The sequence below is a fragment of the Martes martes genome (genome assembly GCF_963455335.1).
Source record: "Martes martes genome assembly, chromosome: 12".
Classification (NCBI taxonomy): Eukaryota; Metazoa; Chordata; class Mammalia; order Carnivora; family Mustelidae; genus Martes; species Martes martes.
The window spans coordinates 86,719,968-86,744,822 of NC_137900.1; the positions used below are offsets into that span (position 1 = coordinate 86,719,968).

The 24,855-nt window shown below is 43.1% G+C and overlaps 1 protein-coding gene across 5 annotated transcripts in view; it reads right to left on the reverse strand.

The window, feature by feature from the left end:
- The window catches only part of MAPKAP1 (MAPK associated protein 1), a 243,106-nt gene that overhangs the window by 62,582 nt on the left and 155,669 nt on the right, over positions 1-24,855 (reverse strand). For 3 of the 5 annotated variants that reach the window (XM_080820349.1, XM_080820350.1, XM_080820351.1), the window contains one exon: positions 751-858. The exons of the other annotated variants lie outside the window; for them this stretch is intronic. In XM_080820349.1, the coding sequence (XP_080676475.1) occupies positions 751-858 (108 nt within the window). The remainder of the gene's footprint in view (positions 1-750; positions 859-24,855) is intronic. 5 annotated transcript variants of the gene reach the window in all.

Below are 24,855 nucleotides of genomic sequence, written 5' to 3' on the forward strand. Positions count from 1 at the left end.
TACCCAAGTGAGGAATGGATCAGGTTTAGGTGAGGGGGGCTAGGGGGAATCCCAGGTGGTCTATTTGAAGATGTGACATTTGAATTGAGACAAAGGATGAGAAACAGGTAACAGGAGTGGGGGGACGTGTGCTCCTTGCAGAAGAAATAGCCTGTGTAAATGTCCCAAAGCGGTAATGACAGTGGAGACTTGGCTGCCCTAATCTCAGTTTTCACATCCTTGTTCCTTGAGTCAGTGGGAGTATAGAGGAGTGAGTGGCAAAGATTCACAACTCAGAAAGTAAAGAAGAAATGAACTGAAGTTTTAAAAAGGCTTACAGCATAGCTCTAGGAATCCCTACACGGCTTCCTGCTAAGGTATATGCAAACAGAATTTTCTAAAACTAGAAGTCTGAACAGTGATACTGACAGGGCCAGTTGTTTTATATACAAAATAGTCTTGGCCTCAGAAAAGGCCTCATATTTATTTCTAAGCTGTTTCCGGGGCTGCTCCTAACTTAAGAAGATACAGCTTAACAGAAAAATATCAATCACACAGTACTAAACAGGATGCAGACTTTTTACCAAAATGTATAAAATCAATCATTTCACTTGGGACACACTTTTGGCACAAAGGCTGAGATCTGCCTTGGAAAACAAAGTCATTTCAAATCTGCCTGGGGAAGCCAGACCAGTGAGCGTTCCCAAACACAGGACTCCTAAGCATGTTTGCAACGGACAAAGCAGGCATGGAGCGAGGAGGCCAACGTACTGTTCTCTCGGACCAAGCAGAACTCCCATGCGCTCTGGCTCTCCAAAGTGCTCTCCAGGTCCACGGCGACATTGGGCTCGCTCTGCTTCTCCAGGCGGTACTGAGGGCCTGGAAGATCAAAGGGGCAGGAGGAGGGGAGGAAGTCTGAAACAATGAATTTGACATTGAAAAAACACCACATACTGGCGAAAAGCTGATAAAGCACTAGGAAAATGCTGAAGTCTGTCTGAGAGGGTCTAGCTATCCAAGATGGAAGAGTTTGGGTTTTTTTTTCCACAAGGTTTTACACACTTGTCTGTTCTACTATCAGGCTCTGTTTTTGCTCAGCTCCCCCAAACAAGGTGAGAGGTAGATGGCTTTTGAGCTGGCTTGACTTGGAATCGCAACATGGTTACATGGGTTCCCAGATATCAGCAAGTAACCTACCTTCTCTGAGCCTCTCTTTCCTAATATGTAATGGTGGGGAGGGGGGATACTTATACCTTAAGGATTACTATGAAGCTTACAGATGATACAGGAGAAATACTTAGTAATGCACCTGCCTCCTAGGAGGCACTCCCACAGAAGTACTTATGAATAATCATTATATAATAATGAATAATCAATTATAAGCAGGAATAAAGTATGTTCAGACCTCTAATACGATGACAGCCCAAAATCTTTTAAAAAATTTAAAAAGCAGGTGAGGTAAAAACAAACAAAAAAATCTCTGATTTCTAGGTGATGGTAATAGACAGTGGCTGCTGATTCATGTTTTTGTTGAAACATTCATGAAAACACAAAGACACCGGTTCAATAATACTGAAAACCAGGAATACTAGCTAGCCTGTGTCACACAGGGGGTTCTGGCAGATCTTAATAAAACACTGGGGCATTTTATACATTTATTCATGTATTTCTTTGTCAAGCCAAATGACAATCTTGTTCTTCTCAGATAACACCTAACGGGTCCAATGATCAGATTCAAAAGACTGCTCTTGTTGTTAATGGTTATTGAAAAGATTAGAAGTGTAAGAAACTATCTTATTATTTTGACCATGAAAGGCGTGTTTGGTCAGACAGAGGGGAGGTGTGAGAGATCTGAGGAAAGTATCAGAGGCCTTCCAGGGCTCCCAGGCGGAACACATATTTTTAGATATGTTCCTCAGCTGTTGTCAACTTGTTATTCACATGCAGTACTACTCCTTCACTAGTCGGAGGCATTTCACTCACCTCCTCCATGTCATTCTCCTTCCCTATGTTCTACATCCATCGAGAGCACTGTCATGTCATGTCAGTTTCATGGGACAGTCTATCTTTTCTCTAATTGGTATGTCATTAGCAAGTCTCAGAGTTCTCACACACATGAGTCTTTTGTACACTACTTATCTGTTTACAAAAATACACACTCAGGAACCTACACAATTCTTATAAACTCTAATACACTATATACAGGTCAAGAGGGTACTGTATTTCAACATTATACAGTTAAATTTTCATTTCAAAAATATTTAGCCAATAAAGGTATGTAAACACTGATAATTCCCAGTCTCAGATACCTGTCACCTATCATTGACTTTTGTCAATTACCAGGCATGTTTGCTGCTGATTCCTGACGTCCCCACACTCACTGGGGGAAAGTCATCACAGAAAAATCATGCCCAGCTGAACTTTCAGAAAACTTAACTGCTGAAAAGAGTTCTATGCACTCTCTCTTTTCTTTCCTTTCTTCTCCCAGCACCCACCTTTCATAGCTGTGGGCCTCTTCAGGCCCATTAGGGGAAGGGAGTCACTGCTGACCCTAGAGCGCCTCTTTGTGAGACACGGGCCTGCTAAACAATTTTGGCACCATCCCCAGCACCTCCCAGCAACACAGTGTGCCAGACACTGACAGCCACCTCTGTGAATTTACAGTACAAAGTTTAGCTGTAATAATTCACTTTTTTATGACAGCCAAAATTTGGGAACACCCCAAATGTAACAATAGGAGACTGGTTAAACAAAATATTATGAAAATCCATAAAGATATTAAAAGTGATGCTGCAAAAATGCTTAATTTTATAAAACATGTTTATAATATGCTACTTTATGAAAACAGCAAATTACAACACAGTATGTGCAGGAAGGCTACAATTGTGAAAAAAACATGTGTAAAGTCACAGGGGAAAAAAGACCGCAAGGTTATTTCCAGCATGTGAATAGCGCTTACACTGGATGGTGGGATAATGAGTGTTTTTATTTTTCCTTAGTGTTTTTCTGTACTTTTCACATTTCCTATAATAAATAAAGGCTAGTTTTATAATTTAAAATACATCATATATACTTGCAAGTCCTCTGATTTCTTACTATGCCATTTTTCTGAGGATACCATAATTATCACACACTGTGGCTTCTCTAATGGGTCTTTCATGTGATAATTTAATCAAAACCAGACATTTATCAGTTTATGTAGATCGCTATGTTCATCTTAAGTAACCCTGCAATCTAGGCTTGCTTAGTCTGACTCTGAGCACAGTGTACAGGGAGCTGGGCTTCTCAAGCTGTCTGCCTACCTGAGAGCTGGACTGTAAATAAGCCACCACTTTCTTGATCCCTGGCAGCCAGGGCCTGGCTGCATGGTGATGTGTATCAGGCTGGTCTCCTTTGCACTCTTTCCTTCCAGGCTCTGCAGCTGCCTGGGAGACGTGATGAGGGAAACCAGGGAAGGCAGGGAGTAGGAGGAAGGGTTTCTTGTCCTTAAACATGATGAGCCCCCTGTACCACTCTCAAAGCCATCCCTGCCATCATTCAACATTTACTCTCTTATTTCTTGGGTCTTGCAGATATTTCTATTGAAATAGTTTGTTTCGTGAAAGTAGCTTTAGCATTTTCTCCTTGAAGCCTAATATGATGATGACTCTCACTTACTGAATGGCCATTCATTATATGCCAAGCATTCTGCATGTTACCTTGGTGTATGCTGCCAACAACTCTAAGAGGCAGATATTATTATTCCCATTTCACAGATTGGGACCCTAAAGGTTGGCAGGTTGAAGTAACTTGGCCAAGATCACAAAGGTAGGAAGTAGGGCAGGGGGAATAAAAGCCAAGGGTCTTAGGCTCTAATGCCTCTGTTTTTAAAATCTTTTTTCCTCTAGCAAATATAAATTACTGGCCAATTATAAAGAGGCCATTGTTTATACCATAAATATAGATTTTTGTAGATTTGTAGTTTCATTTGGGTTCTGAATCACTTAACTTGTGGTTTCTATAAATTCAAAATGAAAATGATCTGAAATAATTTATTTTAATGAAATCCATACATACTGATTTACCCTGTCCAATGGCTGTAACTTGGGTCCTTATGAAGACAGGGTCACCTTATTTTCCCCCTCCATCCAGAAAGACTCTCTCCCTCCATCTTTCCTTAAGAATATTCCTACGTGTGCCCAGTTTTGTCATTAATTGAAATTCCGAGTGTCATTTTCTGCGCTGGGTACTCCCCCTGCTCTTCCATAAAAGCTGAAGACCAACTTGGATACCCATTTCTGAGCTTAGCAAAGGACTGATGAGTCTTGACTTTGGAGAAGGCAGGGTGGTTAGGCTGTAGATGAGACTTGACATCGAAACCCAAATAGGAATCTGCCTCTTACAATCAATTTCACTCCTAATTCTTGCCCAGGGGATAAAACATCTCACATAGAAGGACTGTTGCACGAATTTTCCTCTGAAAAAGCCAGATGGATAATTTCAGGCCACATCATGTAATGAGAGGCAGTGTATGTATGAGAAGCAATATAACCTGGTGGTTAAGGGCATGGACTTGGGGCCAGATTGCCTCACTCTACTCCTGGCTGATCAACTTAGCTGTATGACTGTGGGGCAACTCAGTATCTCTCAGTTTCTTCATCTCTAAAATGGGAATTAGAATATCTCATAGGCCTACCTGAGGATTCAATGAGTTAACGGCTGTAAAGCAGTTAGAACAGTATCTGATACATTAATAGTGTTATGTAAGTGTCAGCTATCCACCACAGCCACCTCATGGGACCATAACAATACTAAGAGATCATAACATAGCCAGGCCTACTACTGTGTGCCAAGTACTGTGCTAGGCCTTTTATACAGATGATTTGATTTGTCACCCTAGCATGTAAAGAATGTGAATTCCATTTCATGCAGGAAGAAACTGGAACTAACAAAGGCTGAATAATGGGCAGAAAGAAGGTCCCATAGGAAGGAGAGGAATGAGGATTCACAGGCAGGCTGCCCCAGCCTGCACTCTGTAATACCTACAGACCACACTGCCTCACTCATAACAAGTTCTTAATAAACGTCTGGTGATGATAATCAAGACTATGACAGCCCAGACCCACTAGATCTATCAACCTATAGTCTCTATCAAATGCTTAATTTTCAGGCAGCTAACATGGGAGAAAAGAAAAAAGAGCAGCCAAAACCACTTTAGAAAGCAAGCTGTGAGGTCAGTTTCTATTAATGTATTTTTGCCAAGGAAACGATTATATAAAATAAAAAAGTCTCCTTCACACTGAACAGGACATAGTTCTCAAGGCAACATCCACCTTTAGAAAGAGGTTTTAAAATGTCACAGCTGCGCATGAAGCCACATGCTCTCTACTTCACAGTGGATGTGGACACAAAGGAAGATTCTGGGAAGCAGTTACTGTGCGGCGACAGGAAAACCTGCTTGGGCATTCCAATGATGTATTTATTGCAGTAATACCATGTCACTGGATGGTCTAGGAACAAAATACTGCTCTGGGCACTTAGGGAGGGATCCAAGTTATAATACCCAGGCAGGATTTTTATGGGATTTTGTAAACCTGAGGCAAATGTCTCAGCACATAAGTTTCAAAGAAAATCTGAAGTATCCTTTGGATGGTGGATACATACATGGTCAGTCCGGCTTCCTCTATCCCTTCAATCCTTGACAGAAACATAAAAGGCTTTAGCACACAATTCCTTAACAGCTGAGAGCCAGCTGAGAGTCGAACTCCAGTGGGAAGCAAACGCAGAAGCCCAAAGAGAGAGACCACTGCCTCAATCACTGTGCATCTTCCTTCTAAAGACACAGGGGAGAAACTTCCTTCAGACCTCTCTCAGGAAAAAGCTGCATTTTCTTGGAGCAACTGGTTTGCTCTTTTGTATCTTTAGACAGCTTCACGTAACTCCTGTACTAACTGAGAGCTTCCCTTTCTCCTTTGCGTGTGAGGAAGCTCAGCACTAAACCGTGATCCAACCGTGCTGACTGGGCCTGCACTTCTGTGACAATTAATCCTCTGGATCTTTATTTTCCTTGTCCTTTTTTTTTTTTTTTTAAATATTTTATTTATTTATTTGACACACACAGAGAGAGAGAGAGAGATCACAAATAGGCACAGAGGCAGGCGGGGCTGGGGGGGTGCGGGGGAGGGGGAAGCAGGCTCCCCGCCGAGCAGAGAGCCGGATGTGGGACTCGATCCCAGGACCCTGAGATCATGACCTGAGCCGAAGGCAGAGGCTTAACCCACTGAGCCACCCGGGTGCCCCTTCCTTTTCCTTTCATGTCGTCTTTCAACTTATGTATTTTTATCCTATTATAAGGAATGTATATGTTCTAAGTGCTCTTTGGATTGAAGTGAGATATAAATGAATTAACTTATCACTATTATTGCTGAGCACGGAACAAGTTTGAGGACCACCTGTCTGAAGAAAAATGATGAAGTTAAATGTTGAATACTTCCATGGACGTGCCTTCATGTCCGTCATTGTCCATTCACCAGCGTAAAGCGCTGCTTTTACCTATTAAAATCTACTACTATTAAAATCTATTTAAATCTACTAATCTAAAGGGCTTCTTGTAGCCAGAAAAAGATGAAGTATGAGCCAGTAAGAGGAAAGGCCGGATTCTGAGCAGAAAACTCCAGGTGTTTGCACCCTCTCAGGGAGTAAGAGGGCCAGATATGCATTCTGGGGAAGTTACCTAGCCTCTGTGTATCTTCTCATCTGTAAAATGAGGATAACAGAACCTCTCTCAGAAGGCTGCTATGAAGATGAAATGAGACAATCCTTGATTCCTTCAGCACAGTGCTCAGCGACGGCGCCCACTACTGCTGCTAGGATGGGCTGGAACAGAGCCGAATGACATGAGGTGCGGGTGGACCCCTAAGCCAGGACTCCCAACAGGCTAACAGCCCCATTAAGGGAAGATACAGGGTGGCAGGGAATGCTGGCATCAAACAGATGTCATATCCTTTCTCATGTGTGTCCAAGGTAGGGCTGCAGGGTGGGAGAGGGTGCATATCTATTTAAAGACTTTATTTATTTATTTGTCAGAGAGAGAGAGAAAGAGATCACGCACAAGAAGGCAGAGTGGCAGGCAGAGGCGGAGAGAGCAACGGGCTCCCTGCCAAGCAAGGAGCCCGATGTTGGACTTGATCCCAGGACCCCGGGATCATGACCTGAGCCGAAGGCAGCGGCTCAACCGACTGAGCCACCCTAGATATGTCCCTAGGGTGCGTATCTATTTAAACAAGCTTGCTTTCAATCTACAAGACTAGAGACTTGTTCAGCAGCCAGGATTCCTATGGTTCCCTAGGCTCAGGCTCAACAAATATAGTCTAAAAATGATGAGTAAAGGTCACGGAGCCAACGGTGCCAGCGTATAGATATCAAAGGACAGGCAATGTTACAACGCCATCCACACACCCATACAAAAAACCTATCAACAATGACCCAGCCACAGAGACAAATCATCAGTGATTCCAGCCCTCGAGGAGGCTGGGGGAGGTGGCAGGACACACAGGAGCAGGTATTATCCAAAGGGCCCAAGTCAGCGCTCGTCCTCAGGCAGGGATAGATGAGGCGCTGTGTTAGCACAGAAGAGGCAAACGAGGTGGAAACATCTGAGGACAGTCTTGAAGGAGGACTCAGGGCCAGTGAAGGAGGAGGAGAACTGCATTTCTACAGAGGGAACAGCATGTCCAAAACCAAGGAGATACTAAAGAGCCCACTGACCAGGAGACATTCCACGTGGAAAAGGCCTCAGTTCTGCTGGGGGCGAGGGGAAGTGGGTTGGGATACTTGGCCCAGACTATTGGTCAAGGTCTGTTGGTAACAGATGCTAATAGAGCAGGGAGGTGACATAATCAGCTTTACACTGTGTTAAGATTCTTCTAGGGACACTGTGGACAATGGGTTGGAGGAGACTGGTGGCAGGGAGGCCCACTGGTGGCAAACTGTGCCAAGCCGCGCTTGCTCTATGGCAGGGGCTGGCGGAATCCTGAGTTCCTCGCAGAAGCCAAAGCCGCCACTGACAAGCTGATGCTGTCAATACAGAGCTCAGACCCAACATCAGCTATTCTGAAATGTCTGCGTTTAGTGTCAGTGCCATCGCTTATAACTCTTCCTCTAGGGGAGACTATAATCATTTTCTGCTTGATCTTAATGTAAGCACTGAATTATATTCAAGTGATAGCCACTGTAGCTTATACTCCCTCTGAGGCTCAGATTGGATAATTTGGAATTTAAATAATAAAAAAAGAACAAGCTGACATGACAATAAGGTCACACTTTAGCCTCTTCTGAGCCAATACACAATTTGCTCTCAGTGAAATAGCCGAATATAATCAAATTAAATACAATTCCTATTACAAAAGAAGAAAGACCAAAGCTGTTCCAATAACCCAATTCTCCTGCCTAGTTAAACTGCAAAACCTTCAGGAAAGGTTTTGAAAGCATGACCCATCAGTTCTAATTTTTAAAACTTATCCTTTCAGTCAAGACTAGAAAAAGGCCCATTCCAACTTTTATCTTTACTACAAAGTGCTGTTATCTTGGCCTGATGTCAGGAGCTCTATCTCTCTTTCTGCTGACAAGCAGAGACGAGAAAGATAAGATTGGAAACGAATCTCACTTCTCTGAGTAAATAAATAATCAATACTCATCTAAATGTAAATGAGAAGGGAGCCCCCTCTGATAACAGCACTCTTATCAGAGAGCCAATTTTCTTCAGACATTTGGCCTCAACCAAATCACCATCATTCAGCCCCAGCCTAATGGCAAAAAATCGTAACTAAATTGAACCGATCACCAGAGATCAACTAAGTTCGGCCCTGGCCACTTCAGGTTCAAATGTTTGGGAATGCAATTTTGCCCCCATTAACTTTCAATAGCAATGAAGAACAGACTGGTCAAGGGGCCAGTCTGTGCAATAAACAAAGCCCAGAATGGGGGTCGCCCGGAGGATGAGGAGGAGTGGGCCTAAGTGTTTAAACAAGGCCAGAAGAACTATGGCCAACCTCAAAACCATGCAGGGAAGGCTCCTGCCTTCCTGGTGGGGAGATGGTATTCCTTCCTCTAGTCACAGGCTTGGCTGAAATTGAGAAGACATTTAATTTGCCTGATGATGATGGTTAAAGTTTACTAAAACAGATGTAAATAAAAAAAAAAAAGAGATATTAAAAAGCTACAGTGGCTAAAAATAACCTAACGTTCAAATGATCAATTTCCTCCAAGTAATTTGTATCAGACTTACATCTGACCCAGCAGTGCCGCACTGACCTGATTTTACTGAAATAAGACGCCGTCTACAAGACAAATCACTTTAAAACCACTGCACTGGGGTTTCCATTTCTTTGCTGCAAGACTCAATTCACTGCTGATGAGAGTATTGGGGAAATTATGACCATTATTGATAGGACAGCAAAACCACTTTTACACAGTAGTCTTCAAGTTGACAGAAAGCTTGTACTGGACCATTAATGAAGGTGTCAGCTAGAATCAGAAATTAAAGACAAAGGCTGGGAAAGACCTAATTTTTAGAGCATGTTAAGGACACCAGACAAACAGAAAAAAGCAGACATCCGTTCTCTTAAGAGGAATACGGCCAAAGGAAGGATCTGCTGAAGGGCAGGCTGCTCTCCCTACAATTAGGGAAAGGAAATGTCTCTTTTTTGGTCTGGCCCTGGGGCTCGCTATCTGCTCCAAAATCTTTACTAGCCAAAGGAGTTCATGACTGTGTAGGACAGAACAATTTTTGAGTAGTTTTGACGAGTTTTACCATCTCTGCTCCCACCGAGTACTAACCCCAGAAGGCGGACATGCAGTGGTTAGACAATGGTTTTGGAGTCAGAAAGAACTTGATTAAAATATTGGCTTTTTTTTTTTTTTTACAAGCTATGTGACACTGGGCACATTAGCTGATCTAAACATTTGTGGAGTAACTGCAAAGATTATGTGTAACACGATGCCTAGGACATAATAAACACTCAATAAATGTTGACTGTTACACTGCTATCCAAAATTAACAAAATCATCAATTTGCCCTTTTTTAATACAACAGTGAGCAACACTGAGGACTTTCCTGGCCCTTAACAAAAGCACTTTACGTGCATTAGCACTCTGAATCATTAAACTCTATGAGGGAGGCCCCATTATATTCCTCATTTTATAGAGGGGGGAAAATGTGGAGCCGTTAAGTCATGTGTCCACAGTGTGGCCAGGACAAGAATCCAGGTGTGTGTTTCCAGAGCCTATGCTCTTAACTGCACTAACATGCCATATTCCAGAAAGAGCATGCTATAATCTTCTTGATTTAGGGATTGAGAAAAAGAATTGTAAGGTTGAGATGATTTATTGGCTCAGAAAGGAGTAAAGGTGTTGGGTGGGAAATGAGGTGGGAAGAAATAAAGTAGTTGGTCTTATGGGGCTCAAAACTGAGGCCTCCCCCAGCCCTCACAGCAAGCACCTATCCGACGGGCACTTAAAGTAAACATCAGCTGCTTGCCCTAAGTTTTTTTGGGTAGAAGGGGACCTTTTTCTAAGTTAAATGATTTACAGAGTTACTGCCTCAATCCACAGTTCTGAAAGTATGATTTCTTTAGGGTTTAACTATACCCATTTCTAGTCTTGTTACAACTTTTTTATTGCGATAGAAAACATTTACTGGAAATATGTTACTGCTATTACCAGGTCATAAAATAAAAAGAAAAATAGTTTATGTATTGCCATCATTTCCAATCATCAATCAGAAAGTGCCAAGAGGAGGAAAGGAAAGGGCGTACAGCCGAGATTTCCTTCTTTGTGTAGGAGAAAATGCAGGAGCATCATAATTCTTTAGAACAAATTTCTTCTTGAAGACCCAGTCTCACAGATGGGCTCCCGGGAGGAGTAGGGAGGCACACCTTTTGGCATCTCCCCTCCTCTCTGCAGCCCTGCCCAAATCCTTGTCAGAATCAAGGGCTCGTCTCTGCAACTTCCTCGGGGCCTTGCTTCTCTCAGTGTATTGAGCACGCTGGATTAGAAGCATTTCTATTTGTCACTGTTTCCCCCCCACTCCCACAAATCTTTGAGGATGAGGATGGAGGGGATTTTTAATAAAACCAACTCTGTATTCCCAGAGCTCTAGCACAGCAACAGGCTCTTTGTAGGTGCTCAATAATCTCTGTTCAATAGAATGACTTCGACAAGGTGGCATTTAAAATTGAACAACCTTGACTCTTGACCCAACAAAAGAATCTATCCTGAGAAGCATTACTCCAAGTACACAATGATGTACGTTCAAAGATGTTCACTGCAGCAGTTTTAAAATAAAAAATTGCACAGTCTGAATATTCTCCAGCAGGAAATGATTAAATAAAGGACAGTATATCTATACACTGGGATGTTATGTAGCTGTTAACAAAATAAACTAAATTAATAAGACATGGGTATATTTCCATGAAACATTAAATTTAAAAATATATAGAACGTATAGAGTATGCTCCATATATATATATGTGCACATATATATAATATATATAAATATATATATATTTTAGATTTTAAATAAAATCTAAAATTTTATTTGACAGAGAGAGACACAGCGAGAGAGGGAACACAAGCAGGGTGAGTGGGAGAGGGAGAAGCAGACTTCCCACCAAGCAGGGAGCCCGATGTGGGGCTCGATCCCAGGACCCTGGGATCATGACCTGAACCAAAGATGCTTAACGACTGAGCCACCCAGGCGCCCAGAGTATGCTCCATATTAATAAAGTATATGTAATATATATGTATATATTATATATTATAATATAAAGTAATATATGCATTTATGTGTGTGCATGTGTATATTTGTTGAAAATTGTTGAAAACACACACACACACACCACACACACACACACAATCTGGAAGGCTATCAGCCAAACTGCTCTCATGGTTACTCTGTTAACTAGAATTACCTCTGTGCATTGGATGGGATAGTAGCAAAGACAAAGGCTTTTGCTTTTTTACTTCATAGATCTCTATCTTGTTTGGATTTTTGACAGTGGTATACATAGGTATTACTTCTGTCATTAAAAATCCAATTCTAAAAAAAACCAGAATAAACAATCTGAGAGGTGATTCCAGCTCGATCAGACTACGGACTGTGTCCTCTGGACTCCCCTCTCACTATCTCTGGCTTCTCACAGATAATGGGGGCTCAGTGGCTGCTGGGCAGACACCTAAGCAGCTGGGGGCCCAGGAACAAAAATGGCATAGAGTCTCTTCAAGGTTTCCCAGGTCCAGAGTTAAGGCATAGGGTGGACCACAGAAGCTTCCAGAGCTGCCCAAAGGAGCTGGGCAGTACAGGTAGAGAGGACTGGAACATCTGAGGCCAGGCTGCTGGCACCCACAGACCCGCAGAGAGGCCATGACTGCAGATCACGAGTCAGACTGTCCACCTGACAACCTCCTCTATCACCTTAGTCTAGAAAACCATGCCTGCTCTGTCCTCCACATGGGTTCTAGACGGGCTGTGGAAAACGAAGGGTGACCCCATACTGTCTCTGCCTGCCCTATTCATTCTCCTTCTAAAACAGTCCTGATACCTCCACTCAGGCTTTGAGACAAGAGGCAGTGTGTTCGGAGTCCCTCCCTATAGCTTGGGAGGGTGGGAAGAAAGTCTGGATTTGATCCTTGCCCTAAACTCAGTAATGTGTGTATGTATCTGTGTATCTGTTGTGTGTGTGTTCTAGGCAGTGCCCTCCCACCCCTGCTGACCCCAACACATTTGAGACGGTCTAGTAGTGATTATGAGCCAGACTGCTCAGGTTTGAATTCCCAGCTCCACCACTTACTGGCTGTGTGACCCTGGGCAATTACTTAATGTTTTTATGCCTTGCTTTCCCACCTGTAAATGAGGGATAATAACAGTATCTCCCTCTTTTTTTTTTTTTTAAAGATTTTATTTATTTATTTGACAGAGACCACAGGTAGGCAGAGGGGCCCTCGGGGTGGGGCGGGAGAAAAGCAGGCTCCCTGCTGAGCAGAGAGCCGGATGAGGGGCTCAATCCCACGACTCTGAGATCATGACCTGAGCCGAAGGCAGAGGCTTAACCCACTGAGCCACCCAGGCGCACCAGTACCTCCCTCTTAAGAATTGTTCCAAGGACTCCACAGATCATATGCCTGGGTTTCCGCTTCTGCTGTCCAAGCTTCACTGGGCGGGGGGGTGGGGGGGTATGATTCTTCAGCAGAGTCTGGAACCTCTAGAGGTCTGCCAAACTGGTCTCATCTCCCTCCCTTCCCACCTCCCACCTAATGATACGGGAATCCAGAAATATCCTCCGAACCATTCTGTTTCAACCCTCTGTGCTCTGCTCATACTAGTTCCTCTGTCTGAAGCAGTCTTACCTTTACTTCACGTCTCTGGTCCTCACTTTCCCCTACTCAAGAAGTCAAAGCTGCGTGAGTACCACTGCCTCTGCACTTCTCCGTGCAACCCACACTAGGAAGGTCTCTGGTTGGGCCTGTCTCTCGTACCAGCTGTACGAAAAATGTGGGTGGAGTGCAGACTCAGGAGCTCGGCGTTCGTGGGGCAGCCACAGCCAAAGGTGTGCTTCAGTGTCTATTGGGTGACTAAGTGGAAACACGGCCTGCTTAGCTACCGCCCTGACTACCTACCTCGTCCTCCAGAGCGGACTTGAAGTTCCACTTCCAGCTGACTCCAAATGCCCCCCCAGATTGGAGAATCACAACAGAGCCCCAACTCTGACTGGGTCTCCTGGGGATGGACGGGACTGGTGGAGATCTGTGCTGCTTTGGGCACTGGCTAGAGAATGGAAGACCACACCTGTCAGGGGCCAAGCCCGCCTCCGCATCAGTTCAGTTCCCTTACCCAGGCCTGCCTTTTCTCACCAGAGCAACCTGTCCCAATGTGCTTCCTATCAGAGTTCTCTGAGCTACAACACACAGCCTAGGAACCCACCATCATCAGAAGAGATAAGGCATGGATAACCCAAAACGTGGAGAAGTCTGGAAGCTTCTGGATAGGAGCTTCCCACACACCACTCCAGGCAGAGAGAGTGCTGAAGGGACAGAGGAATGCTCACAGTCCATATCCTGTCACTACCCAGCTGGCACGAATGTACTTCCCTTTGGAGAAGGGAGGCCTAGGATTACTTTTAAAAAAGAAACACCCCCCCCCCTTTCAAATCCAGGTATCACTTGTTACAGAGGATGGAAACCTTTAACACTGTCCCTTAGCATTCAATTTTTCAATCTAATCTGTTTCTCTTAACTTGAGTCACTCTGACATTACCAAATTTTACGTACAGTTATCTGCTACTCTGTAAAGAAATACAGATGGTTTTTGTGGAAATAAACAGTCATTTATTTTAAACAATTGTAAAATAGTTTATGGAAACCAGTGGAGTAATGCATTCAAATAAATGCCAAAACCGGTTGATGGGGAGCCAGGGTGCTAAATCACACTGCTGAGGAATTCAGCTGTGGGGAACAGATAGTAAATCCAGAGTGACAGAATTTCCCGTGATGGCAAAGGTTTCTGACATCCAGTCCAGTACTCAAAAACCACAGCAGTTCAAACCCATTTTCCTTAACACAGCCTTGACAGCCAGCAAAATTAGTGAATTTAGTCACAAACACCTAAGGACAAAAACAAAAGAAGCAAACAAAAAAGACTTCATTTGTCTGTAGCCTTTTCTGGGCTGTAAAAAAGTGGTGACTCCAACCTAAGTCAATGGAGAGCATGCTTAGGGCCAACTGTTTTCAATCAGCAGACTTTGTTATGATACAGTGGAATCTGAAGACTTCTATTCAAATCCGCTCATGCCAGAGACTTGCCTGGGTAAACTACAGCTCTCAGAACCTCGGTCTCCGCCTCTGAAAATGAAGACAATAGTTGCATGTGCTTGACAGGCTACTGAGCAAAAGCCGTGAGACACCAGGAGTGACCGTGTTCTCTCAACAGCTGGGTGCCACGGGCCCCGGTGAAGGGGCTGTAACCCTGGGTGGGACACCAGTCTGCAGGGCCTCACAGGGGCTTTCATCAACTCTCCAAGGAAGTACCACTGACCATAAGTGGCTCAGGCCTGCCTCTGCAGGAGTGAAGAGAACTCCAAGCACTTAATTGATTCTAATTTCACAGGAGAACCAACTACAAACATATTAACCTTCTCTACTCAACGAGCTCTTTCTCCTTGTCACTGGGTTTCCAGTGATACTGGATTATCTCAGTTGTCCATCAAACATTTACTGAACCCAACCTGTGCTAAGTCCTGGGGTAGGCACTACCAATACAAGGACTCAGAGTAGTGAACAGGGCACTCACAAGTCTGGAATACTTCTTACTCAGCCTTCCCTCCTTGTTGACAGGAAGTCAGCTCCCAAGTTCCAAAGACTCTACCCATTTAATACATCACCTCTGCATTGCTTATCATCCAGCTCCCAGTAATGGTCTTCAACTCTTCTCCTGGCCTCCAGCCATCCATTCTTTATTCTATTGTCAGAGGGTGCTCTCTTAAGGTTATCACCTCCATGCTTAAAATCCTTTCACAACTTCCTTACCCTGTTCTCCTGACCTTCTATCCATCCTAATTGCCTGTCTATGTCCTCTGTGAGCCAGCCGAACAGGTCTCCTCACTGCTCAGTGCATAGTATCATGGAGTATCATAGGAATAACCATATCATGGTTATTCTCTAAGTCTTATCTGGCCTCTAGGACCCTTCGCATATGCGTTTCTCTGTCTGACCCCCATGACAACATCAGGACCTACCAGATTCCCAGAACAGCCCACTTCCTTTCCCCATAATAAGGAAAGTCCTACCACTTAATGTTCCTCTCACCTGCAGGTTCTGCTTCAAGGCAAGATTTCTGCAATTTAAAGCCATCCCCAAACAAGACTTCCTTTCTTTAATCTGGCCTTGACCTTCATGTCTCATTCAGATTAAGTGCCCTTGCCCCCAGGTCAGCCCTGCACAGAACCCTGCCCTGGGCTTAGTACCCTGCTGGGTTCTCAGTGTGCCTCTCAGAAAACTGGGCCTGCCCTTGATGCCACCTACCTGCCTGGATCTCTCTGTGTATAAGTTACACATGTAGTTTACCTGAATTCAACTACAATTGTTTGGTAAAAATGAGGAAAAAGAGAGAGTGAAGAATGAACAAAAGAACAATTTAAATAGTTTGTAGAATCTCCCTTGCCATGACTCTCAGTGATTCAGTGAACCCCAAGAGTGAATTGTGAGGGGGGAGCCTTACTCATCTTTGCAGTTACAGAGTTTGCAAATGTCTGATGAATTACTTACTGAATTAATTGGGTGGATGGCAGTGTCTGTTTTGTAGCTCCTCTTATAGTGTGAACGTCTTTCTGTGACAAGTAGTTTGATTTTAGCATTTAAAGATAGATGTTTTTAGTTTCATTGGTTCTCATCCTAGAAAAAGAGGCTAGCTATTTGGACTTAATGAGAAAAACTATAGTATGCTGGCCTCTGACAGGCATTTTTTTAAAAAAAGATTTTATTTATTTATTTGAGAGAGACAGAGAGAGAGAAAGCAAGCGAGCATGAGCAGCGGGAGGGGCACAGGGAGAGGGAGAAGCAGAGTCCCCGCTGAGCAGGGAGCCTGCTGTAGGACTCAATTCCAGGACCCTGGGATCACCACCTAAACCGAAGGCAGACGCTTAACTAACTGAGCCACTCAAGTGCCCCTGACAGGAATTTTTAAAGGGATTTTTTCTCTAGAGGTAATTTTGACAACATGGGTTTTGCTCACCTGTTGCCCTTGTGCCCTGACCCCTCGTGGAACACAGCTCTCTGTATTTCCGTCCCTGGATGCTGACCATCATCTGCTTCCCTGGTCCCTGCTGTCTGGATCTGCAATTTCCCCTCAGTTGTGTCCTTAGGCATCAACTGCCCATCTGCCTTTTTCCCGGTTTTGGGGGAATCAGACCCTTCAGAGATCATTTCCACTTGCCAACTCAGCTCTTTTCTGCCTACCCGTCCACTTTCCAACCACCACTGTACCAGCTAGGGCTGTGTTTCAAGGCGGGAACACAGGCATCAGTAAGCACTTTTCTGACTGCTAGTACCCTGTCTGGCCCCATAATAGCCATTTGGGCTCCTGCTTCAATACTTTCCCCTGGACCGGTAGGACCGTAATGGCATGGTTCAAATCCCAGCTCCACTGAGCTTTAAGACCTTGGGAAATTACCTAAGTGCTCTAAGCATTGTTTCTTTATCTCTAAACTGGGGATGATGATAATTTCTAGAGCATGAGGTTGTTACGTGGATTAAATGAGATAGTAACAATGTAAAGCACTTAGTCTGGTGCGTGTTAAGTGCTCAGTAAATAGCAGCTATTTCATACCATATTAATACAATTTTACACATTTCACCATGTTCAACTATGAATCTATCAAATCGGCAAGAGCTGAGTTATAGATCCTATTTTCAACCAATTGTGACTGACAACCCAACATGTTAAAATATGCTTCTCCTTGTGCTAAACACACAAAACAAAAAGGTAAAAGCAATGGAAAAAAGATGGCCGCAGAGGAGGTAGAGGAGCCGTGGCTGCCAGCCATTTTCCTTCCTGGGAGTTTTCCTTCTTGTTACATCTATTATCTGGGAGCTGGGCTGCCCTGCTGGCTTTCCATTTGCCTTGCTAATAACAGTAAATCCAGCAGCTTCCACTGCAGCTCCTGTCTCCTTCAGCTGACTCCGAGGCCAATCAGCATTTCCTCTCTCCTAATGTCAGATGTTCCCCGGGAAGTCCTGCTGAAGAGAAAATTTATGACAAAAGTTTCTCCAGCTTTTAACCCTTCTGCCTATCCAGCTCCAGATGCAGAGCCTCCAGAGGAATGCTAGGTCATTCTTACATGGGCACACCTATGTTCTCACTGAGACTTTGCTGCTCTGACAAGGGGCCTCAGACCCCTGGAAAAGCTCAAATGAGCAGCTGGGCAGACAGATGCACACATTCTGGGCCATACCTAACGTGGGCTACATTTGAGCTGGGTTCCTTAGTAGCTAGGGTCTCTGTTGAGTCAAAGCAGTCACACTCCTAAAAAACAAAGCGTTATATCACAGAATCGTGACATGGCTGGGTTTCGTAACAATGAAATTGAAGAGAGGGGACAGGACTAACATTTATTGAGGAATAAAGTAATAACAGCTAAGTGTTCAGTGTTTCACACGGATTTCTATTTAATTCTCACTACAATCCTATGAAGATGACAGCGTTCTCATTTATAGATAAGGAAAATCAAGTTCAAACAGGCTAAGAAACCTACTAAAGAGCTAGAAAGAATAACAGAAGCCAAGAGTAGAACCAGGGAGATGTTTCTAGAACATCTAAGGTATTAAGCTCCCATAATTAAGACTACCAAGCAGCAGCCTGTGATCTAGCTGTGACTTTATTTTACTAAGGAGCAAAATAAAGCAAGGAACTCGGAGAGGGAGAATGACCTGACCAAGGTTACCTAGCTAGGAGTGGTGGGGCCAGCTTTGAGCCAATAGAGGGAGCACAGCCTTCTGATCCACACCAGTAATCCCTGAAATAAACCCTCCAAGGGCTGCGGAAGATGAGACAGCACGGATTCAGGCGTTGAGGACACAAGGGGGTGGCACTGCACGGTCTCTGTAGCTAGAGAGAGAACAATGGCTGTCAGCTGAGAAGCAGGCTCTCTGGCGAGGGCGGCAGTGGTGCGGCAGCCACCGCCAGCCCCCACAGACCTTCTGTTCTCAGCACAGAGGGGTCTCATCGCAGGGTTTTCATTTTAAGTAAGTTTGAATCTTTGCGGATAGCTACATTCTAGCTCAATAGGCTTTTCCTTGACCTCCTCTCCACCTTTCCACAGAAGTTAGATGATATACTTAACCAGATTAGTGATTCAGTAAACTAATTTTTGTCCCAATTTGGAGAACAAAACAAAACAAAAACAAAAAACCAGAATGTCAAAATGTACATGTGACAGCTGTTTGGAACTCTAATGTTATGGAAAAGCAGCTGTTTTCATTTATATTTGAGATATTAGTCATTCTTAGGATGGGACAAGAGTACTCAGCTAATAGCTTGTGCTTTAACCTGCGGAGAAAACAGGTCACAGAGACAAGATGTTGGCAAAAATCACACTATAATGGTTATACTCATCTAACACGTTGGTCTTAAAAGGTTTGGAGATGTTTGCAATGGGAAGCAACTATTTAATAACAGCACTCTCACAGAAAACTGACATCCACACAATAAAATGGATTGTGGCTTTTAGGAGAAAGGAAGTTACCAAATAAAGTCCATGTGAGAAAGGGAAAGAATGAAATCTTTCTAAGCTCTAGAATTTGAAAGTAAGCAATCTTCTTTTTTACAAAATTTAAAAACTATTTTTACTTCACAAAGGAAAATGTATAGTTGACTCCTTTTTTTAACATCTTAATTTTATTGAATATTTTCATCGTTTATGCACCTCTTACACTGTGTAGTTGACTCTTAAACAACACAAGGGTTGGGGCACTGATCCCCCACATAGCCAAAAATCCAAACTTAACTACTAAGAGCCTACTGCTGACTGGAAAGTTTACCAATAACACAAACAGTTGATTAGAACATATTTTATATGGTGTCTGTATCACACATATGTGTATGTTATGTTTTATATACCATATTCTTACAACAAAGCTAAAGAAGATGTTAAGAACATAGGGAAAATACATTTATAGTACTGTAAAAAATATGCACACAAGTGGACCCATGCAGTTCAAACCCGTGTTGTTCAAGGGTCAACTGTATATACAGTTTTATTTTTTATTATTTTATTTAATTTTTTTTCCAGTGCAAAAAAGGTGTGTGTGTTTTAAAGATTTATTTATTTATTTGACAGAGAGAGAGAGATCACGAGTAGGCCGAGAGGCAGGCAGAGAGAGAGAGGGAAGCAGGCTCCCTGCTGAGCAGAGAGCCCGATGTGGGGCTCGATCCCAGGACCCTGAGATCATGACCTGAGCCAAAGGCAGAGGCTTAAACCCACTGAGCCACCCAGGCACCCCAAAAAGGGTGTTTTTATTAAAGCACAGGGATAGGACCTGTGGGCAGCTGCTGTATATAGAAGTAAATAATACCGCAAGTCCTATAGTGAAAAAGTTAATTCCCTGCATATCCCTGAATCCCTTCTTACAGGCAATCACTTCAAAAATTTTTGGCTATTTCTTCTGGTACTCACCTTCCTATTTTTTATTAGCATTCTTACTCAGCTATTTTAAAAATGATTATAAATATCAGATAATACATTTTAACTTCTGCTGTGGGAGATGAGGAATCTGTGTGAGCTCTACCTTTCACACAAAACACACCCGTGCTTTGGAAAGGAGTTTGCTTTAATTTTCTTTTTCTGGAATAGAGTTTTTGCAGTAGCTTCTTCTTGGGCACCCTTACTTGATTATCATTGCGTAAAATGTCTGTTTTTGCTATATCCCACTGGCTCCCCAAGGACTCATTAGAGATTCATGTCTTGGGAACCTGGGAGGCAACACTAATTTCAACTGATGTGCACCGTGTTTCATTTTTAAGACATTTACATTTTCACTCGATGATTTAATTCTCAGAGGAAGTTTGATCTCCAATAATCAAAGTGCAGTGACTCTATTCCCGAACAGGAAGTGCGTGGCCTTGGGCCTGGGCTGGCAGGGAGCAAAGCAGCTGTGGACTGCAGATTGGCTTTCACTGCTTCTCTTTCGCTCATTTCACAAAATATGTTAGTCACCAATTCCAGGCCAGCTAGAGTACTGGCAAACAAAAAGGAACCTGTTCTCCCCAAAGGACTTTCATTGTACTCAAATGAAAGCTCAATTCCCCCCATCCCAAAGGAAAAGGAGGGTCCTCATCCTTTTTCTTGGTAAGGTACATATCAACATCCGGCAAGATCAATGTATTAGGAACTCACCAGGGCGGGCCCATGGCGCCTCTGATGCAAGGCTGAGCGGCTAAGGCACAATGTTTCCTCTAGCAGTTTCCAAGGCTGAGATACGGCCTGTACCTCTTAACTGACGCTGTTGCTCTGGGTGTGATGAGTCACTCACTGCTCACGAATTCACGCAGCCATCACTGTCCTGTCCACGTCTCCCTGCATCAGGGAGTGATGTTGGTAATCGAGTAGCAGCAGATGCGTGGAAATTTGCTAAAGTGGAAAGACTGAGGTAATGCCCGATTGTGGAGGCAAGAGGGACTCCTTTGGGGAGGAGCGCTCACAAAACTAGAGACTCAAAGAAGTCCTTTTAGTTGGAAAATGGACAGGCTAAAAGCCAGAAGGGAGTATCCGTATCAAAAGTACTTGCTGGGGGGTGCCTGGGTGGCTCAGTGTGTTAAAGCCTCTGCCTTCGGCTTGGGTCATGATCCCAGGGTCCTGGGATCGAGCCCTACATCGGGCTCTCTGCTCAGCAGGGAGCCTGCTTCCTCCTCTCTCTCTGCCTGCTTCTCTGCCTACTTGTGATCTCTGTCTGTCAAATAAATAAATAAATAAAATCTTTAAAAAAAAAAAGTACTTGCTGGGTGGTCTGTTTTTATTGACTATCTACCCCACTAAAATGAGAGCTGAGAGCAGGCCCTGCCATCCTTATACTAGCAGAGACCCCATAAATATTTACTGAGTGATGAGTCTGGATTTGGATACACTGTACTTGAAGATTTTTTTAGACTTAAATCATACTTTGTCTTACTTTTATCTTAATTCACATTGTTCTATTAAATGTAGTGTGCAAAAAAAAAAGGGGGAAGCTGGGGTTTTGTTATGATTCAATATTTCTATGATCCAGTGATGACAGTTTGGGGAAGATTGAGGAGCTCCAACAGACCACCCTGTATCTTCTGTAGCACTTGGGCTTTAATCACATCTCTCTGACTTTCTGTTTGAAAAATTGGTTTGATGGCACAGTAAAATCTATCCACCTTGCTGACTGTGATCAGTAGCTAGGTAATGAGAAGTAGGGGCTGATACTTCCTTTCCCCAGACCTGCCTCCCAGTGCTACTCCAATACCTTTTCCTGATTTTAAGTAATCTTTGTCTCTGGGTACTATTGCCACTGTAAGACAGAAGAAATATCCTGACTGATTAGCTATTTTTCTTCTTCTTCTTTTCTTAATGCATTTAAAGGCATTATAGAAAGTACTGGTATTTGTAGCTTACTCAAAAAGGAAAAACTCCTTATGGAAAGTTGTCACTGTGATTGTTAAAACTGCCTTTTAAACTGTGTAGGGGAGGAAGACTGGCTCTAGTGTCATGCCTCTGAAAACAGTGAGATAGAAGTAGGGTGTCTCAGGTCTCTGGGCTGGTCTAAAAGAGGTCTTCTATGAGACTGTAGCTCATATAAAGTGATAATTTTTCACGAAAATGGCCAAAACCAGCCTTGGCAGAGGAAGAGTTTTCCTTACAGCTACTAACAGGATAAATACATGGATGGCCTGCCTGAAGAAACAGGCCTTCTGCTTCCTCTGGGGGAGACAAAGACTCTTCATGGAGAGTGTAAGGGGCAGACACAGCACTCCAACCCTCCCTGTAACTTCTGTAATCATTCCTCAAAAATCACACAGATGTTTCATTATATTTCCTCTTTTAAATGTTTTCTAAGAAGCAGCAACAGGCTTTGCGAGCTACTTGGCTGTTAATACAAAGGCCTTTTATAATCGCCTGTAAACATGTTTGTTACTGATAACTGTAATTTGTTTGCTTTCTCTCTAGAATCTTCCGTAGAGTAAATGAAATTTGCTGATATCTGCTACATGATGAATGTGCCTGTGACCATTTAACCACCCCTACATACCTGACATGGGTTTTCTTGGTAGTCAAAAATCATCAGAGTTGGCTCTCCGGATCTAGTTTTCTCCTTGTTCAAAATAAAGGGTGCTTCCAGCAGACCCATATCCAAACACAATTCGAAGGCTGGTTCTATCACAGGGTATAAGCTTTCTACAGACTTCATTCGTTGCAAACAAAAGACACAGGCAAAGGCCAAGTCATATGGGTAGAAAAGGAAGTAAACCAAAACCTCAAAAGCCAGATTTTATGGTGTGCTTGGTGCCATCGCAGCAACAGGGATAAAGGCAGCTGACATCCACTGAACTACGATGAATTGTTTTATATGCATCCATTCAAAACAACAGCCCTGCCAGGTAGGCATTATTACCCTTGTTGACAGAAAAGATAACCAAAGTGAAAAAGGTCTGATGACTTGTCTAACCTTATAGCTTGTGTGGAAAGGCAAGCCAGGGTGGAGATTTGGGCTGCTTTGGGTCCAAAGCCCGTACTCTTTCCACTGAATCATGCTGTCACGTCCAAATGAAGCAGGTGCACTTGGTCTCTCGAGGGAGAAAAGCATACCTGCCTCCACTGACATGTGGACCTGGGGACCTTAGCCGGTAGGAGGAGTATGAACTTTGGCATCATATATCTAGGTTTAAATCCCAGTTCCCCAACTTACTAGCTGTCTGACCTTGGACAAGTCCTGCAGACTCTCTGAGCTTTAGTGTTCTTTTTTATAAAACAAAAATAACAACCAATTCCCTCGATTTAAGGATTAAAAGAAATCACTATAAAAAGTGTTTGGCAGATTGCCTGGCAAATTTTTAATATTCAATTAAGTGGTAACAACTATTATATTTTCATAACTCTACATGCTACTTAAAACCACAGGTCCATGGAAGAAACTATGATCGCAAAGATGTCACTTAACATATGAAGTAAGGAAAGATAAAATACCCTATAGGAAGTAAAGATTAGTGTTTTCCATGCCACAAAGATAATTATTCGTAAGTTCAGAAATTTACATTAATAAGCAGAACCTAAAAAAATATATTTTATTTTTATAAGTTCTTTCCTAGTTTATTATAAACATTTTTAAAACAGTGGAGTTGAAAGAACTGTACATTGAAAACCCATATACCTACCACTTAGATACTACAATTGGCAATTTTACTGTGTTTGCTTTATCATATATCCATCCACCAATGCATCTTTTAAAAAAAATGCATTTCAAAGCAGTGAGCAGACAATAGTACATTCAGTGTGTATAACGTTAACTTTTATCCAGTATTTGTTTGAGATTCTCTTTTTACTTTTAGGTAAAATTTTCATACAGTGAAATGCACAAATCTTATGAGTATCGTTTGACAGTTCCAACAAATGTATACATTTGTGTGATACCAGCTCCTGTCAATGTAAAGATTACTTTTATTCCAGAAAGTTCTCTCACTTGCTTTATAATTTAAATGGGAAAGCTGCAGTACAGAGAAAAAACACTGGGCTTAAGAATCAAGGGGTACAGGTTCAAATCTCATCTATGTCACTCATTAGCAATCCACACAAGAATGTGTGCACATATACACAATACACACATAAATGGCCTTGGTTTTCTCAATCATAAAAAATAGATAGTCTATTTCACAAGGTCTTTGTAAATACAAAAATACAGTAAGCGTTCAGTAGATGTACCAAAGGGTACTTTTTCTCCTATTCCCCCTCACAGTTCCCCTGAGCCTGAGGACGTTGCCTTCAAAAAGAAAATGGTAAGGACAAAAACCCAAACCCAACCAGTTAAATGAGAGATGAGGGAACAGGGCATCTCTCTGCATAGGCAGTCCTCTCCCAATTTATCCACTCTGACTTCAGCTAATTAAACATCTGTCTCACCGGTGTCCTCAGCAAATTAGTCATCCCCACTTTGTGACACTGATTGTTGGTTGCAGTCTTTTCCCCACTTGCTACCATTCCCAGAAACTTCTAGGAGTTAACTCACCAGGCACATGGCAAGGAATGATGCAGGGTCCCCATTAACCCCCCACAGTTGCCCTTGGTGCCAGTGCTGTTTATAATGCTGCCAGACGTGTCCTTAGATGTGCCTCCCCAA